Source organism: Corvus moneduloides, chromosome 15 (genome assembly GCF_009650955.1).
Source record: "Corvus moneduloides isolate bCorMon1 chromosome 15, bCorMon1.pri, whole genome shotgun sequence".
In the NCBI taxonomy this organism is placed as follows: Eukaryota; Metazoa; Chordata; class Aves; order Passeriformes; family Corvidae; genus Corvus; species Corvus moneduloides.
The window spans coordinates 6,336,609-6,355,508 of record NC_045490.1 but is presented as its reverse complement, the minus strand read 5'-3'; the positions used below and the strand labels follow the sequence as shown (position 1 = coordinate 6,355,508).

Genomic DNA, 18,900 nt, shown 5'->3' with positions numbered 1-18,900 from the left:
GCACTGAAAGAACATGTCAATGGAATGTGGTCTGTGCATTGCACAGGTCCTTTGTGGGCCTGTCCCTCTCCCTTGCACTCTGGATTGGTGTGTAGGAGCAGTATTTATTGCCTGTGATGCCAAAGGAGGTACCAATAAACAATAAATTAGGAACAGAAGTGTATTTTGGTGGCATTTCTTCCTCTTTTGCTTTATATACAAATGAATCCATGCTACACTTCTCACCTGTGAGCTCTGACAAATTCTGCAGTCCAGATAGGAAATCTCTTTCCTTGTGCTTGAACAGAATAACAGCTTTTTTTCCCCCCTCCACTACCAGAACTGAACTGTCCCAACCCAAACATTTCCAGCAGAATGATGTAGTGTCAGAAGAGGCTTATAGCCCCAGACTGTGTGGCTGTGGCTCTCCTCTGACAATGGTGTGCATGCCAAGTAATTTGTTCAAGTCAAGGCGTGTGATCTATATGTAAAGCCTAAAACTTCCTGCCTGAATGCACAAAATGCCTGAAGCTGGAGCCTTGCATTCTTCATTCAGCATTTTTCTCGAAAAAGAATTACCAGAGGGTAATTAAACACCATATTTCTGGATTATCTTTAATTAGCAGAGCAGTAAGGCACAGTACCTCCAGAGTTTTCCTTTGCTGTTCACTGGTTATGTCACAACCAATCTTTAATAGTTTTCAGATGGAGCAATTATCTCCTGTTCTAGTGATCCTCTGCTCCTAGTGCCTTGCCAATTAGATACAGCCTTTAGCCATGCTCCCTAATTTTGTATGAAGTGAGCCTTAACTCAGAAATATTGGTTTTGATTTTCTAGTAAAAATCATTGTATACCAGAAATATGTCTCCAAGAAAACAATCATCTTAATCTTTAATAATTCTCTTAATCTTTGCGAGTCTGAAACCTTGGTGTAAGCTGAATTTGAGTTCAGATGATTTCCCTTCTCTTTGAATCCAGATTAAATTTGGATTTATGCCCACTTAAACACAAAGTATCTGTAACTGTCGCTGAGCTTGGAGCCTTAGGCAAATCTTCAGAAAAAGATTATTTGTTTTCCTTTCTGACCCTTGCCCTTTGCCTGTGCAGTGTTTTTCTAAGATGGAGACAGAGACTGTGTGATCTTCAGCTACATGTAATGAGTCTTGTGTGTTGACCATTAATTTACTCAAACTTTAAGTAAGCTTGGGAGCACTGAGTGTTTTTCCCTGGTCACTCTGAGGAGGAGGGTGATGCTGCATTTTCTGGGAGTGCAGTGAGGCTGAGCCAGTAGCTGAGCAGCTGTGCTGTGATTTTTACTTACCATAGTTGTTTCTGCAATCGAACCAAAGCTGTTGATGAAAATGTTGCAGCTGACGTTCACTGGTGGGCCTGCATGACAAATACAGATTGGAAGAGCAGTTCACTGTGTGCTCATGAAACAAAGGATTTTCACTCTGTGGAGCTAAAACCTGCTGTGGGAATGGAGTGACTGAGGGGTGAGTAGGGGAGTAAGGTCTGTGTGGCTCTGCCTGGTCTAGTCTTGGTTCCGATGCCAGTTTGACACCAGACAGTGCTCTTGCTCTGCCTCTGCTCCCCTCTTTGGCAGAGGGTTTATAGATCTCTGCTGGGAACTGTTCAGATGAAAAGGAATAGATCAGAGCCAGCCAGGACAGTTTCTAGATATCTTGACCTGGCTATATGGATGTCAAATCTCACCTTGAACGTGATAGCAAACTACCCCAGAAAGGAGCTGAGAGAAAATTGAATTTTAATTAGAGCTACACATGTGAAATACTCATATGAAGTTCCTGAACTAGGATGATGTGCTCTCTACAAAGCCAGTGCAGCAGAGTGTGCTGTAGGGATCAGGGTGGCTAAAGCAGCAAATACCCCACAGGATGATGGTGGTGTTGGGGAGCTGACACCTCCTGTTTGACCCTCTGCATCCTCAAACAGCAGGGAGGGACTGGCTGCTCTGCAGAGTAAATCCCAGGCTGCAAATCCCAAAGACCTTTCCAGCGTCCTGAGAGCTCCTTTTTAGCTGTTTCAGTGCCTGTGTTTCTTGTGTTGCTGTTGGTGTTTACAAGCAGAATTGCTTGTAAACCCCAAACCCTGGGTGATGATCCTGACTTCAGGGCTCTGCCAGCAGGAGTTCTCTGGATGTCCTGTATTTGCAGAAGGTAATCCTGGACTCTGGACCATGCCTCTCCCGGGCTTGATTTGCTTTCAGACCAAAGCTTTGCTTACCCTGCTCATATTGGAGAAGTTAAGAGGTCATCAAAAGAAAAGTGAGTGTTAAGGGATGAAAAGACTGCGGTTTGAGGGCATGGGGGTCAGTCTGTTCATGTGGTACCAATGCCCAAAGGTGAGACTGGAAGTGTTTCACAACATTGCCTGGAAAATCTGAGGTGGAAATGCTGCATTTACACACAGGGAGATGCCAAGACCTGCAGTTCAGTGAAAGCCAGGGAATATCTTGGAACCAGGGCATATCTGGTGCCTGGCAAACCAGTGACTTGCCCACATATAATGAGAGGACTTTTGTAGAGAGTTGAAGCAAAAGGGGCCTCTGCTCTGGGGGCTGCCAAAGGACCTGCTGTGGGCACTGCCCAGGATGTGGTGGGGAAAGGCAGCCCAGGCAGGGAGCAGAGACACTCCCCCAGGGACCAAGGTCCCCTTTTACACCGGAGGAGTTAATCTCATATCATCCCTGTGACAGATGCTTCTGGGAAGATAAGATCTGTGAAAGTAGAGAGCGTGGATTTTCAGATTATTTCCCTATTCTTTATAGAGTCAGGGATGGTGTCTGCATTTCAAACACTGCCTGGTGGCTCAGCCTGCTGGGGGAGTGATGCTCCTGCTAAGGTCACATCTGCAGCCTGGCAGTTGCTGCAGGATGAAATACTGGGGGGGAGGAATGGCTTTAACGAGAGCCTTGTGCCTCTAATCAGTGCAAACTTCCTCCTGTGTGGAAATTAATGGATTTTCCTGATTACTGAGGAACATTTGGAGCTTGGTTTTCTCCTCTTCATTTCCCTTTCCTCTTCTCCTACTTTGGCCTCCTCCGAAAGTTTGCGCCCGTCCCCTGCAGCGATGCTCTCTGCTGGGGTCTTCTTGGTGTGAGTCCCAGGCAATCCAAGCAGGCTGCTGTCTAACCAGCCCCCAGACAACCACTGCCAGCTCAGCAGCATCTCACACTGTTCAATCTGTGCAGCTTTCTCCAGACTGTTAAACACTGGCATGGATTGAGCTATCAGACATAAAATTGTATCTTTTTTTTCCCCTGCTTTCACCAGCCTCTCTTATCCAGCAGTTTATCCAGAAGCTGAAAGCACACAGTTATCAGGCTTTAGTACTTGCTTCATCCCTTCTGTTGAGCTCAGGGGCATTGGTTTTCTGTTCTGGATCTGTTCATGAACCACATAAAAGATCCTTGTACATGTGATTCCCTTCCCAAAGGGCACAGTATAAGGAAAACACTGAGCTGCTCTCCTGGATGACTGCATGTGCTCATCACTCTGGCAGGTATGGGACATTTTGGTCCCCCTGTTCCTGATCCATGCTGACATGGAAGCTGAGTGTGGGGTGGGTTTGGCCCTGTGCATGTGAAGGCTCCTTGGAGCAGCCCAGCTGTTGTTGAGGCACTGAGCTCTTCCCAGTGTGTCTAAGGAGAGTCGTGAGCTCCCTGCAGGATTTGGAGGTGTTTGGTATTTTTTAGCTTGTGAGAGGCTCTAGAAAATTCCCTGCCTGCCACTGAAATATTCCTCCTCTGTGCTGGGATGCAGCTGTGAAGGGATGTAGTTTTCCAGAAGCAGGGGTAAGGACACAGCCTGGGTGAGAGGTCCCCTGCTCAGTGCCTGCCAGGTTCCTCTCTGTCCCTGCATGAGTTCCTGACTTCATCCTCCAACTTAAATCAAAATCCAAATACTGCTGCTTTGTTCTCAGAATGTGAATCCACAGCTAAGCCCAGACGTTACTGCGTTTATGGAAAAGCTGCAATCTTCTCTTTGTTAATCTTCCCCTCCCCAAAAATCAATCTGATATGGAACTTTGGTATTATTTTCATTTAGATCTAAGCAATTAAAATGTCCTTATGAGTTACTGCAGTTAATTTAAATGATGTGCTTTGAGAGCTACAACCCCAAGCTCTGTAAAACACCTCCTATGCATCCCATATAAATTGGAGCCTGATTTATGTGTGGGAGGCTAAGCCAGCAAAACTGCCCTGAGGGGAAGGTGTAGTTCATTGAAATAAAACTGAAATTAAATTATCTCAAATAAAAATGCAATACAGCTGCCTTCAGCAGGAAGTGAATGTATACATTTCATTAAATATTAAAGTTTAATTTGTGTGTCTGCATAATTTAGTGGTAGGCGGGTTTACCTGGTGGTGTTTTAACTCTTTGAGATTTGGACAAGAACAGCAGTGTCTTGTGTTGCCTGATTGGTTACTGGGACACAGGGTTCCCACCTTTCTTTGGGTTTAAAAGCCCAGTACAGAGTTTATTGTTTAAAGTGGGTGCCAGGTGCTGTCACCAGTGATTAATGGGTTCTGGGAGTCCTATGTCAGCCCTGCCAGTGGCTTCAGGGGAGGTGGAACTGGTTGCAGGAAACAAAATAAGTGAACAAAGTGAGCTTTGGAGATGGCTGGGCAGTGGCTGAGGGAGGCAGGTCCTGCTTTATCTCTGGCCATGATATGGGGCCAAAGAGCTCTGGGAAAGGGAGCTCAGTTAAAAAGAAAGGAAAACAAAAAATCATAGAATGGTTTGAGTTGGAAGGGTCCTTAAAGACCCTCTAGTTCCAACCTCTCTGCCATGTGCAGAGATTTCTTCCACATTAGGCCAGGTTGAAAAAGCCATCCAAAAACCCCATTGCAAAACCCCACACCCCACTGTTGTAGAAGAGGTGTTTTAAGGAGGAAAAGAGGTTTTGTTGCCTCTGCCAGAGCCTGATTCAGTGCTGTTTGGCTGCCATGGAATATGGGGTAGACTGGAAAACTGGGGGTGAAACAATGGAGCAGTGTTGGGCTTAAGAGCCCCTTAACCGTGGGGGACAGGGATGGGTTCAGGCTGCCCCTGGCATCTTGTGGAATTTCTGTGGAGCTGATGGGAGAGACTCCTCTTGGCTGCAGTGGCTGTAAGGGAGGAACAGTGCCTTCCACTAGCAGGTGCCGTGGGCAGTGACTTCAGGGGAAAGGGAAGTTGGAGGTTTTATCCTGACCTCCAAGTATGTTCAGCTCCCTTCCAGTCACTGCTTGGATTGGCAGGATCCTCGATCCCTGTATTGGAGAGATAAGGGGTCCCTATGTTTCTTGTATGTGGAGTTCTTACAAGGCTGTTTCCACTCTGAGCAGACATTTGATGATGTCTTTCCAGACATCTACAGGGATCCATGTGCCAAGTATTGTTATAATACGTACTTCATAAGAACATAAGTATTCATATTTCATGTAGCGTTAGGAAGATATTAATGAGGATTGCATGCAGTTTTCAATCCCAAAATGAAACAAAGCTGGGCTTTTTTGCATACCTTTAAAATTTGGTCTAATCCTGGCATCGTATCCCGAAGTTCGCCCCATCAACTTATCCAAGAAATCCGAAGGAGACATGGGTTTGGGGGCAGAGCGAGCTGCTGCTTCAGCTTCTTTGGAGGCTGCCAGGCTGTGCAAGTAGAAATAAAGAGGAGGTTTCAGTGTGTATCCCATACTGGGGAGGGCTTGGGGTCCAGAAACGTAGCAGTCAGCATCTTATTCCTGCTGAGGCAGGATGGGTACCCATGTGAATTCCTAATGAGGCTGGTCTCAGCTAATTTGTTTGCCCAGCCCAAACATCTCCAAATACAGAATCCCAGCTGCCACCAAAGTAGAAGAGAGATGATGAGTAGTGAAAATCCTTTTGTGAGTTTAGGTATAGCTCCTTAGCGTGCCAGTAAATTACAAATGTGAACTCTGGCGCTGAGCTCCCCAGGTAAAATACACTCTGAGATTAGCCTTGGGCAGCAATTACTGCTTAATTACAGGGCAAATAGGAAGGAGCATATTCGGTACTCTGACAGCATGATTTTCCAAAAGGCAGGTAGGATCAGAGGAATCTGGAGTTTGAGGTTTAAATGAGCACCACGTGATGGTACAGCTCGTGCAGAGTCTTTGGGGCTGTAGGGGAGAGGGGTGTTTTTGCTGATCAGTCCAGCCTTTGCTATTGGTACCTGCAGTGCAGGGTCTGAGATTAACACAAAACTGGAGTGTGGTCCTGAAATTATATACTCATATTGGATCGAAGATGAAAGGAAGGGAATCTTTCTGGGACCTGTATGGCCTTTGGGGCAGATAGAGTGAAATCATGAATTTATCTGTAGAAGACAAAAGCCTGTGGCTGGCAGTGTGCCTTCTGACTCTGTGGTAGTCTGCAAGATCTGCAGGGTGGTGATTTGGGCTTAGGAAGTCTGTTGTTGCCATCTACACAGGAACAAGCTACCCTTGATATTAGGTGCTCATTTGCAGCTTTGCAGGAAGGTTTGACTTTGTGACAGGAACAGACACTGCTCAGTACCTTCCCTCTGGTTGTATGGTTTCTACTTGAATGCCAATGTGTTCCCAGGCTGCAAGTGTTGAGTAAAATTGCCTAGGCTATCCAAAAAATCCCCCAAACCACCTATGCAATGTGCTTAGGGCGAGAGCTGTGTCTGCCTGTGGGCTCAGGTGCCTGGTGCTGGGTAGAGCCTGCAGGCAGCATTGCAATGCAAATGCACGATGAGCCAAAGGAAGCTGCTCAGGAGGAAGTGAGGCCATTGCTTCACACTTTGCAAATCTCCTGAATTTTCTGAAATACAAAGGCTGTGTGGGATTGGTGAGCAGCCCCTGAAAGAGCAGCTGGGAGGTCTAAGGGTTTACAACAGGCACAGGATATTTGGCTACACATCCTCAGAAATGACACCAGAGTCCTCCAACAGCATGAGGGCCTCACCTTGGGAAGTTTTGCAGTAGTCAAACCTGCAGGAGTAGTGCTAAGAACTGACACAAGATCTTTTGGGAAGAATTTAGGACTGTAAATATGCATGGTATTAATGTGATCCTGCCCCCAAAGATGAGTTCTTCCAATGCAAGTTTGAGCTGAAACTCCAAAGAGACATGATATCTTGACAAGAGCCATTTTGAACCATTTTGTTCCTCAGAACTTCAAAAAACAGATGGGATTCAACAGTGCTTGGGTGCATAATTTCAAAATCAGGAATCTGGTAACCTGCATTGCATTGACTTTCTTTTCTGGTGTCAGCAGCGATGGCTTGCCAAGCCTTGGTTTTCAATCCTGCAAACTCACAACTGCAGTCTGGCTCCTTTTGCAAGTTGCAACAGGGTTCTCTGATTGCTGGATTTTTAACTGTTAAAAGTAGTTTAATTTGCAGTGAAGAGGGGAGATGAATTCCAGATCACTTCCAGTGAGAGCCTAAACCCAGGATTTTATTCACTCCTTTGTGTATTCCCAATCCACTCCCGCTGGCTGTATCTGAATGGGCTGATGCACATCCTGCTCGGTGGTGATGTGACAAGGTGTGGATCTTGCTACAACCATGTCCCCTTTCTTGTCTTGTCCCCATCTCTGCCCCAAGAAAATATGCAAAGCAGAACCAATGTGTTTCAGGGGTAAATGGGGTTGTGGAATGGGCGATGTTTTTTAATTTAATTTGTTTTTCGAAGGAAAGCAACAGGGTGCAATTGATTTGCAAATGAAGAAGAAGAAACCTGGGAGTGGGAGGACAATCAATACTGGGCTTGACTACTGCATTCCAATGGAGTGTCTGCATGGCAATAAGTCCAGAGAAAAGATTTCAATTAAGCAGCAAATGACTTGGTAACCAAAGACTTCTGCCACTTCAGCAAGATGCCAGACAGTGCAATATACTGATTTCTTCTCATTAACTGTAGACTAGAAGAATATATGGAAATGGAAAATTTGTGTGGGAGGGTAGAGGCAATACAAACCTAATAAGCATCTAATAATCTTTAAGTGGAAAAAGATAATTAGAAACTGCAATTCCCCTGGCATTTGTTTTAAAAAATGAGGTGGAAAAGCACAGGAATTGGTGCTCATCTTTCCTGTAAATTCAGTGTGAAAGCCTTTATTGAGTATATTCACTCCACTTCCAAGGAGTGCGTCTGTACTTCTTGGGTGCTATTTTCTGATCCTTTCTGCATCAAAGTTGCAGGTAAATGAATTTCATGGGCTCAGTTCCTGCATGGTAATAAATATTGATAACTGAATGGTATAAGTGAAGCCCAGAAACCTCTGGGAGAGGACAAGCCTCTCACAGCCCCACTGCTTTCTGGAGCTTCATGTCTGTCTGTGGGAGCAACTTTGGGGATGTGCTGAAACTGTCACACAAGGCTTCAGTGTCTTGATACATGTTTTAAAATCTGTCTGGCTGCTGTGTGGTGTTGACCTGGGAATGGTGAGTTCTGAGTGCCCTCCAGTTTGTTTGGTTACTAGAGGCTTTCCTAAAACTGGACTCCCCCTGGATTTAACAAGAAAAGGCAAGAAAGCAGTGCATGGGGATCAGCAAAGCCTTTCCAGCAGCAGGCAGTTGAGTCTACTCTCTAGATTAGAAAAAATGGTAGAAAACACCACTGGAAGCTACAGAGAGGCTGATCCACCCCACTGCTTTAGGTGGATGGATTCTATCTAGCAGAGCCCCAAAATCTTCACTCGGGTTGTGACAGCTGAGCTTTGCAATGGCAGCTTAGCTCAGACAGCACCCAAAAAAGCTGCCAGCTTCCTCTGTCTTCCAGGTTTGTCTGGACTGCTGCTATATGTGTTGCCTTGGGAGCTTTCTGGGATTTTCTCCATCCCTTAGTCCTTCCAGAACACCCTCGAAAGTCCCACAGGACTGTTTGTCTCCTGGCTCAGCAGAGACAAGGAGAGGGAAATTGCCAAGTGATTTGAAAATTATTGGCAATAGAAGAGAATTGGAAATTTAGTGTGGGTTGTTGTGTTGCTCAGAGAGAAGATTTATTCTGTGAATAAACAAAGGGAGGCAAAGCCTGTAACAAACCCACCGAGGATGGAGTTTGCATTGGTGTAAGAGTTGTCTGAGCCGAGCGTCTTGGCGCATTTTAATAGCAGTCAGACAGCGGCTTATCTTATTTATGCTGCTGTAATCCCTAGTGGATCTGGCTGAGAAAGTGCCATCAGGCAATCATCACAGCAGCTACAATGGGAAGGATCTCTTCAAAGGGTCGATGAACTAGCATAATCTTTTGTGATATTAGTGCTGGTGTGTAAACAGACACCCGCAAGCCCCCGGGAGGTCCAGCCCATGAGCAGGATGTGAAGGTGGTGGAGATGAGCATCCCAGCAGCTCAGGATTGCATTCCTTAAAAGAGAGCAGCCAAGCCTTGCAGGACACCTCTTGCTGGTTTTTCCCAGCCTATGCAGGCATTATTTACTCTGTCTGCATCATTTTGTTTCGGCTAAACAGATGATATATTCTTACAAACAATTATTTGGCTTAGGAAGTGGCTGTTCTGCAGTCTGGATGTGTCTGTTCACTTGACTCCTGGCTCCCCAGCTGGCTGTTTCCTCCTCTTCCTCCTCCCATTTGCATGATCCTTGAGCAATATTTTTATACTTTTTTTTTGGCTGTGGCTATGGTTGTCCATCTAATTAAGTCCAGCATCACAAAATGCCCCATTCTGGCTGAACGCTGATACTGAGAAATATCTTTTTGTTTGTTTGTTTTTTTCCTTTTCAGAGAGGAGTGATGAAGGAATTTAATTAGCACAGGGCCTCTATTCCCTTGTCAAATAATTTAATTGCTAGTCATTAATTCTGAGTGTAAAAAAATTATGTCTGGCAGTAGAAACAAACTGTTGCAAAACAAGCATTTGCAGAGGAAATATCTCTCTGCAAAGTGTGGAAGGCACAGGTCCCTGTGAAGGTAAAGTGGTGCCACATCAGTGGCTCAAGAGAAGTGGGATCTCTGCAGGCTGGGGAAATAGAAGATACCTGATCCCCTGCCCTGGTTCTGTGCTGCTCAGCAAAGGTTTCTGAAGTGGTTTGTTTGGGGTTTTAAATTTTATTTTTGAAACACAGCAAGCCAGAAACCTTGGCAGGGATGTGTTGGGGAATAGTGTTCAGGTGAGCTGCCTCACACATTTTTCCTTCAAATGTGATGTGTTCTATAAGTAGATATCCCAGGGGAGGGAAATATCCATCAGGACTGAGGCAGGCTGAGGCGAGCAGAATAACTGCTTCCCCCATTACCTTCAAAGCCAGGCTGGGGCAGTGCTGGGGCTTGGGGATGCGGGAGAATTCATCAGCTTCATTTTATTGACTCCAGCAGGCGCTGAGAGGTGCAGTTGCAAAGAGAACAGTAGATAGCTGGGCACAAAAAGGAATCATGCTGTCCATGATTAGCAAGTGCTGCCCATGGTAACTCCCTCCTTCCTCTTTCTGAACTCTCTCCCTGGGAACAGAGGCCCCTGAGCAGATCCTGGAGCTCAGCAGAGCCCAGCCTGGATTCAGCCTCTGCTCATGCTGGGGCTGCCTGCCTCTCTCTTCTCCTCAGCAGCAGGAAGGACAGATTGTCCTGGTGAAAAGAAAAAGGGGCAGCCCTAAACTCTGCACCCAGACATTTATTTCTGACTGCACACCAATATGTTATCTGGAGGGAAATGCTGCCAGACCCTTGCTGGGAAGGCTTGGCAGAGACTGCAAGCAGACTTTTTATTTTAATGATTAGATTTACTATCAAAATTAATAGCACAATCAATATTGATATGCAATTCAATTAAATAGGATGAAACTCACTGCCTGCGTGTTTTTCTCCATCACCTTGTTTGAGTTCCTGGCCTGCAGCATCAGAGGTAGACAGAAGGAAGAGTGGAGGTGTGTGGGAGAAGAGAGCCCCACTACTGAAATGTTGGCCCATCCTGGTGCTGAGTAGAAGGAGCTGTGGGCAGTACAGATGTGCTGGTTGCCCAGTAGTGATCTCAAACATTTGGTCATGCTCAGCTGCCTGTGTGTTACAGCCCCTGGCATGTGGGTGTGGGGTGTGCTCAGGGGTGAATTTAAAAGTTAATTCTCAGAGGTGGGAAGGGAATTTGGACTTGGTTGTTTTCTTAGTTCAGCTGAGTGTTTATGCAGGAGAGGCAGGGAGCAGTCCTGGGTGTTCAAACAGGATAGGAAAGTAGATTTGTACAGTGAGACTGGAGAAATACGGAAACCAAGAACCTGTGGGGAGATCTCACTCTGAGAAGGAAATGGGCAATGAGCTATTATTTGTCCCCATTAGTGGCAGGAGGATGGGGACAGGAAAGAAAGAGTGGGTTTGTTAAATGTCTCTGTCCTGGGTGGCTGTGCTCTGTTGCTGTGAGCTCTTTAAACCAGTTCCAGCTCTTGCACCAGAAGTAACTGCATTGCAGTAGTCACAGGATGTAATCAGTTAAAGTTTAACCCAAAGGATCCCAAAACACTCTCAAAGGTCCTGCACAATCCATGTTGTCACTGGCCCCTGTGGCTGTACACGAGGAGAGGAGCTGGGAGGCATTTCTTCACTGACCTCAGGGAATTAACCCTCTGTGATCATTTCCATCCAGGGAAAGCTGTAACAACTTAACAGGAGTGAGAAAAATCTCTTCAGACTGCAGCATTCTGGTGTCTCTGTGCTCCACTGCCACGTTCCTGCAGCCCATGGCTCCTATGCCATATGGCAAAACACTTTGTCCAGAACTATAAACCATCCCAATTACACTGATTAACTCTATGGAAAGGCACCAGCACTTGGAACATTTGCTGACGCTGCCTGGACAGAGCAATAAGAAAATAATAAGTGATTAGAGAATTGGCTGGGGGGAGGAGAAATCTGCATGTTGTATATAGTTGGGATGGGAAGAGCATAGGGAGACCAATAAATTGCATGGGAATAGTGCTCAGTTTTGTGCTGGGTCTCTGCTCTCCACAAGGATTTTTGTTGTTGGTCACTCTTGCTTATTGCCTACTAAAAGAAAAGTGTTTGTTAAATTCATTTTTGAGCCACAGGCACTATCTCTAGTGACTTTTTAAACTGTTCCCTCTTCCAGAAGCATCTACAGCTCTTGGAGCACACACAGTGGCTTTCTGGAGATGTATGATCCTAAGCCTCTGAGACAGGTTTGAAAAGAGTTCAAACAACAGAGAAGCACAAGTCAAAGCTTCGGTTTTAATCACTTGTGAGATAAATCCAGCAAACACTAACACTGACTCTTACCTGTGCCTATACTGAGAGCCTTACAAAAAAAATAAAGTTATAATTACTTTTTCTTTTTTTGGTTGAAAAACAAAGGGGAAAAGCATCCTTGCAAAGACAAAGGCATGTGTCTGTAGCTTCACACATGCACACTCTGAATATTCCTTTTAAAGTCAGAGGGGCTAGTCAGATATTCAAAGTCATGCATAAACAGCCCTCCTGAAGGCAGTAAATAAAGGGGGAAAATGTCTTTACAAGATGCAACTTCACAATCTAGGTAAGAATATTCTCTTTACTGATGTGCTCCTGATTTAGTGTTTGGAGGGAGAGCTGCAATGGGAACCTCAATTGACGTCAGAGGGTTTTAGATCACAGACCAGACAAGTGTCAGAGAATTACGAGAAATCGTGGCTGCTCTTCTATCTATAGCTCTGCAGTCGCGTTTTCACCAGTTCAAATAGCTCACCTATGGCAGCTTTTTAGAAATTAGTTTTAGTTTAAGGATTTATGCTGCTTGTTAAGATTGGGTAAGGATACTGTTACTTTTTTTTTTTTTTTTTTTTTTTTGCTAAATCAGAAGTGGTATGAATAGAATTATTTTAAGAGATGTGACATGTAGTGCAGAGTGGTGGTGAGTTTTATCTTCTGAAATGGAACTTTTTGCTGCAGATCCTTTGAAGAGGTCTCCTGAGCTAACCTGTGTAACCTACCTACAAAACCATGGGTCCTGTGGTGGAACTGGGGCTCTCTGATGAATTCTGTGCTGTGTAAAATGAGTTGTGTGACGAGAGCACTCATGTTGATGTTTTCTGATGGAATTGGTTGTTGTCATTGCAACACAAATACCCTGCTAGACTTGAATGTTCCCTCTGTGCCATCTGTGATTCCTGGTGTAATTTATCAGTTTATTCATGAGCAATGATGAAATGTAACTTCTGGAATGAATGGCTAAGCCCTGGGTTCCCTGCCCGGGAGGGATCATCATCTCCTCACTCCAGGTGCCTTCTGACTTTGTTTTGTCAGGGATCTGAAGAAACCAAACTCCACTTTTTCAGCCCTGGTGCAGGAGGGCAAGTTGTGTTTGAGGCTGCTGCTTTGTCAGCCCCACTGCTAGGACATGATTTCAAAGCCCATAGCTCTGTGTCAGAGTGCGATGGATGGGGCTGGAAGCTGGACAATGCTTGCAATTCCCAGGCCCGTGGGGTGGCAGGAGAGGTGGGATGCACTCATTTCGGTTTGTAAATGAGATCTTGGGAGACCTGGTGCAGGAAAGAATTCTGTGTTGTGTGTGGGTGTGCCAGCAACTATTGGCCTGGTCAGCAGTGATTCCAGAGGGTGAAAGCACTGGGAGCAAACAGAGAGGATTGTAAACATCCCCCACAGAAAGTCACTTTTGTGTCCGGAGCCTGTCTTGACAATTCTTACGAGATAAGAAAGGGGTCCCTCAGCCAGGAACTCAGAGCTTCTCCACTCCTCACTGAGGAGTGTGGTGACCACAGCCTGCTGTAATGGGGGACTGAACCCATCTTGCCCAGGCACTCTTGCCACCAGCAAGGACATTTGGAGATAAGGCTTTTTTAAAGGGTGCTGATAACAGCTGGCCCTTGCAAGCTTTCAGGTTTTACAACTCCCCCATAAAAGAGGGGAGAAGGGGTCTGTGCTCGAGGCTTTATACAATGCATCTTTTTACTGGCATCAGCTGAAATAAAAGAATAAAAACAAAATTGGAGGAAATCATGTAAAGCTGAGCAAGCCATGATTTTGTCTGGATTTCCTGCACAATTCCTGGCTCAGCTGCGTTTTGCTGCTGAGCCGGGTGCGTGCGGCAGTGGCGCAATCCACCCCTGATCTCACTTGTGCTGCTGCTTAATTGATTTGTGTGTTTGCTGCGGCCCTGCCGGGGCTGGGCGACGGGATTTGCATTCTGGGCGAGCGGTCGCAGGCGCCGCTGGCAGGGCGAGGGGAGCTGCTGTCGGCAGCTCTGCTCTGAAGGCAGCCAGGGGATGATTGATGGCACTGCAAGCCCTGCTCCTCCAGCCATGCGACACTCCTGGTCCTGGCAACCCCCTGGTGCTCTGCTCCCTCTCCACCCACCCCACAAGGAGGCACTGATAAAGACAAGAGGGTTCCCAGGCTGTCTGCTAAGGCACTTGGGTATTTTGCCTTTTTTCCCCCCCCCCCCTTTTTTTTAGCAGGCTGTGAGCCTCAATGGAAGAGCAAAAAAGCAGAAATCAAAAGGAAAGCACGGGTGCTAAAGGGTGTTCTTTTGTTTTCCCCTCCCTCTCAAAATCCATATTTTGTGGGGTTTGGTAAATTAAGATTTCTCCTGCTCTTCTTGCTGGCACTTATACCCAGCAGAGATGTATTTACCGGATGCCAAGTGTGCCCATGTACCAGCCAGATGTGGTGCAGTCCCCAAATCAGCAGCTCACCGTGGTGCATTGTATGGATGGACTAATTGTCTGCATGATGGGGAGAGCTCAGCTCCTGTAAACGAGGGGTTTACACCTGCCTCCATTTATTTCTGTTCTCCCTCTGGGCTTTGGCCTTGCTGAGGGGAGGACAAATACTGCATTTCTGGATTTTTTTCAGGTTTTGCGCATTAGTCTCTTGAAGCATTGGAGAGATTTAAGAGCAGCTTGGAGGTGTGTATGGGATCGATAGTACCGGTGGGATCAGAGCAAGCAGGACCAGATCAGCTGGACTGTATCAGCACTTTCCCAAGAGGGGAAGGGAACTGTAACACTTTGCACCAATCCTGGCTAAGAAATCCCAATGCAAACCACCTCCTCTGGAGGGAAATGGTTTCTGTTCTGTCTGGCTTTGTAAAGAGAAATGTAAATTGTTTGGATTCTTTGGGGGAAGGGTGAGAGAAATGAGATCAGTGAATTTTTTTGTCTCTTTAAAGGGAACTGACCTGCTGAATTAGCAATACTTTATTATGCCAGGTGCAATGCAAAAGTTGCCTGTTCAAGGCTGTGCAAGTAGGTCTGGAAATCAGCAGCCAGACACTCTGGTGTTGAGCTGTCTGGTCATGGCTGGTAATGATCCTTCCAGTGCCTTGCAGGAGGAATCTGTGCTTCTCTCACTCCTTCCTTTTTGCTTCATTTATCCCAAGTTGGTGTTGGGTTTTGGTGTGTTATTGGTTTGGGTTTTTGTTCTTTTGTTGGATTTGTTTTTCCGAACTAAAGTTATCAAAAGTTCTTGGAATTATTTTTTTCACCCATCAAAAAATTGAATCAACCTGTGGTGGGGAGGGTGTGCTGGAATGACATTTTTAGCTTTTAAAAGCTTACGATTAATCTTTTCTCTTGGAAGGTGTGAGGTGCACAAGTGTAACCATAGTTCATAAGAATAACAATAATTTGTGCTCTTGCTGATAGATAAAGGTCAGTAGGAACATGCCAGGTAATGAGAGCAAAAGGGTAATTTACTGGAAATAGTGAAACCCTGATTTAATGTGTCACAACACTGAGAGCTGATACAGGCAAATAAACCAGATGGAAGTCATAATTTGTTAACAGTCTATCTGTTGTCTTAACACTGATCACTTTGGGATCTCAGAAAAGCTCCAGCTTATAGAAAATAAGCAAGTGAGAATAGGTGATGTGATTTGACATAATTAAATGTTGTGAGTTTGATTTGGATGTAGTGATTTTTAAAATGTGATTTATTTTCTTAAGACCCTTGTCTTTCATCAGTGCCTAAATAGCAATTATATTAATTAGGTGGCCTGACATCTTGTTCTTAACACTGGAATTTGGAGAGTCCTTTTAACCTGCATCCTGGGATGAAATGAGAACAGGCCTTTCTGCTGGTTTCCTATTACAGATGAATGATTGCTGCTTGGTGCTAGGATAATAAAGTAATTTAATTTTGGACGTTGATTAACTTCTTAATTCAGATGTTGGGATCCTCTTCTATCCAGGTCAGCTCATGAGGGTTTGGTGAGATGAATTTCTTAAGCTAACGAGGGACGTGTTTGCCCAGGGCCAGGGGGAGCTGCCCTGTGCTGTTGCTTATAAGAGTTTTCCTTTCTGACTGGAATCACTTGGTCAGCAGCAGAGTGAACTTCCTGAGCCTTTTCCTGTGCTGTTAAATCTGGGACACTGAGCCAGAGGGCCCTTTGCTGCTGACTTGCTTTGTACCTAAGGGTCTCCAACACCTCTCATTGGAGAAGGAGAATAAGAATTCCCATGCCTAAATCCTCATTTTTGAAGGAAGTCTCTGTAGTGCCTTTGCATGTAAGGGTAGGGTCTGACCATTCCCTCCACATCTCGATCTCTTTGCAGAAGCAGCTTCTCTCAGGGGTTAGAACAGTAAATCTGTGTTCTGCCAGTGGGACTTGCTGCAATGTGGGGTAATGTTCAGAGCGAGCCAAGGTGGAAAGCCAGTCTACATTACCTAAAATCTGCGTGGCACCAGTGCCTCAGAGACCAAGGATGTTTTATTAGTCCATGTGAGAAACTGCAACATTCCTTGTAATGGTTTTGTTAAGCAAGCTGGTTATTTAGGGTTTTCCTGCTCTCTGTACCTCACCTAAGGAGGGGAGGAAGGGTGGTTTTTTCACAGACATTTGTGGAACCTTTCTTTTGCTCTGAACCATCCACAGAGCAGATCTGGAGTTGTTTAAGGCAGCTGTGTGGAGAAGAAGGTTAAGACTAGGCTGTTAGAAAGTGTTTTTCGAAATCTATGTTGATTTGTCTTAATTGCCTAAAATGCAAGAGTCAGGATGAATGGATCAAAGTCCCTGCAGAAGGCAGGGTCCCAGACATTTTGTGCTTTTACTGTGATGACACCAAATTAATCTTTCTTTACAGAATGATTTACAAGGGTTTCTAGAATTGTCTACATCGTCACATTTTCAAACCTTGGCTACGTAACCCTTTTAACGGGGTCGCTAATGGGGCTATTAAAGGTTGCAGACCAAAGCAGCTAAAGAGTATCCTTAGAGCCACCTGGTCCAAGGCTTTGCTAAATCACTTTTATTTCATGGAGATGATGGACTCTGCAGAGGCACAACTTTTAGTAGATTTTAGTTAGCACGGGGAAAATAATCTGTGACTATTGAGAGTATCTGCTACACTGTTTATCTCGTGGCTCTGGAAGTCTCTAGTTAGGGCTTCGCTCATGGGCAACTGTGTAATGTTACCCATCCCTGCAGAGCTATAGCAGGAGCTTTAGAGATACGGTGCAGGTTATTCTTCTCTTTTTTCCCTTGCCTTTTCTCTTGTGGTATTTTCAAGGAGATGAAACCAGCAGCTCTGTAATAACCCCCTTTACTTGCCAAGACTGTTTCAGGAGAAGGTTTGTTTGTGGGCTTTTTTTGTCCCCATGAAGTTGAGGCATGGTGTTCAGAGTGGCACCTTGTTGTTTTAAAAACTGGCAATGAAGAGCTCTGTTACTGACAGGAGGGAATATAAACACGCCAGTTGGAGCAATCCAATAGGGACTGAGGCTGGCAGCAACTTTTAGCCTGTGACTCACTTGGAGCAGTTGCCTTGAATCACTCCTGCTAGCTGACAGATTGTTGTTCAGAAGGGGCCTGCTCTGATCTTGAGTCATGAAGGTCATGCTGCTGATTCTTGATAATAGGACAAAAACCAGGCCCAAAGATTTTCAAAGCCTCACAAGACAGTGCCCAGTTGGGTGAGGTGTCAGTTCTAGGGCATCTTTTATCTCCTAATTTGTACAAGGTGCATTCCTACCTCCAGCTTACACAGTGGTATTTCTGGACCACTACAGCTATTAAAATTTAGCGGTACAACGGAAAGTCCAGGCAAGATCATAACAGGATAAGGGAGCACTTTGTTCTGCATGAAGGAATTCACAACTGAACATTCAGTGTGTATAGTTACTTTGGGAGAATGATTGATTGTAAATGTCTCCACAGGTATAAGCAGGACATCTGGAAATCTGTGTCCAATATTGGCCCAAATTGTCCAATTTATTTTAAAGAACTGGCACTTTGCTTTACCTAGATACCTGTAAGGAAAGCTTGGTCAAACAAGCTGTCTTCATTTCCCACCCCAACTCAGTTCCCATCCCTGTCTCTGTCCAGGTTCCCAGTAAAAGCCTTAGTCACAGCTAAGTGACTGCAGCCGGAGGAGGCAGGTAGCAGAATGGGAAGTGCCCTTCCATAAAGAAAGGCTTGTCGGAATAAGCCGCATATCACAAATTCCTCCTAAAACACCCCAACTGTAACAGAAACAAATATCATATTGGCAATACCGTAATGTTTGCATTCACACACCAGCTGTTACTCTTTCCCATGGGGTCTTGTTTTTTAAAAGGCTGGTGGAGGACATTTTTGTTAAGCAACAAATCTAGCCTTATTTTCTATATTGGCTTATTTTCCTGTATTGGCTGTATATAATTTTCCTTGGAACATTAGATTTTAGTTATTTATTTTTTTAATATTTATGTGGTATATGTGCTAACACATAATGGATTCTCTTCCCACAATACTTTTGACAGGCTGACAATAAAGCGTGGTGCACTCTAATTCAAAGCAATGCATACTTCTCTTATGGATTATTGGATTATCAGCTTTGGGTTTGTTAAACATTGTGTATGACTGAGTGCAGGAGTAATTGGCACACTAAATTTATGAATGACTGTTAATTAATAAACTTCTCTTACTGAAACTGAAATAGCAAAGCTATTTCTGGACTAGAAAAACTGGTGGATTTTTGGCCTCT

General features: G+C 45.0%; 1 protein-coding gene across 2 annotated transcripts in view; it reads right to left on the bottom strand.

Moving 5' to 3' along the window:
* Positions 1–18,900, bottom strand: part of GLRA1 (glycine receptor alpha 1) — a 37,821-nt gene that overhangs the window by 16,063 nt on the left and 2,858 nt on the right. For both annotated transcript variants that reach the window (XM_032125165.1, XM_032125166.1), the window contains exons 2-3: positions 5,510–5,640; positions 1,302–1,369 (exon numbers count right to left, since the gene is read on the bottom strand). In XM_032125165.1, the coding sequence (XP_031981056.1) occupies positions 1,302–1,369; positions 5,510–5,640 (199 nt within the window). The remainder of the gene's footprint in view (positions 1–1,301; positions 1,370–5,509; positions 5,641–18,900) is intronic.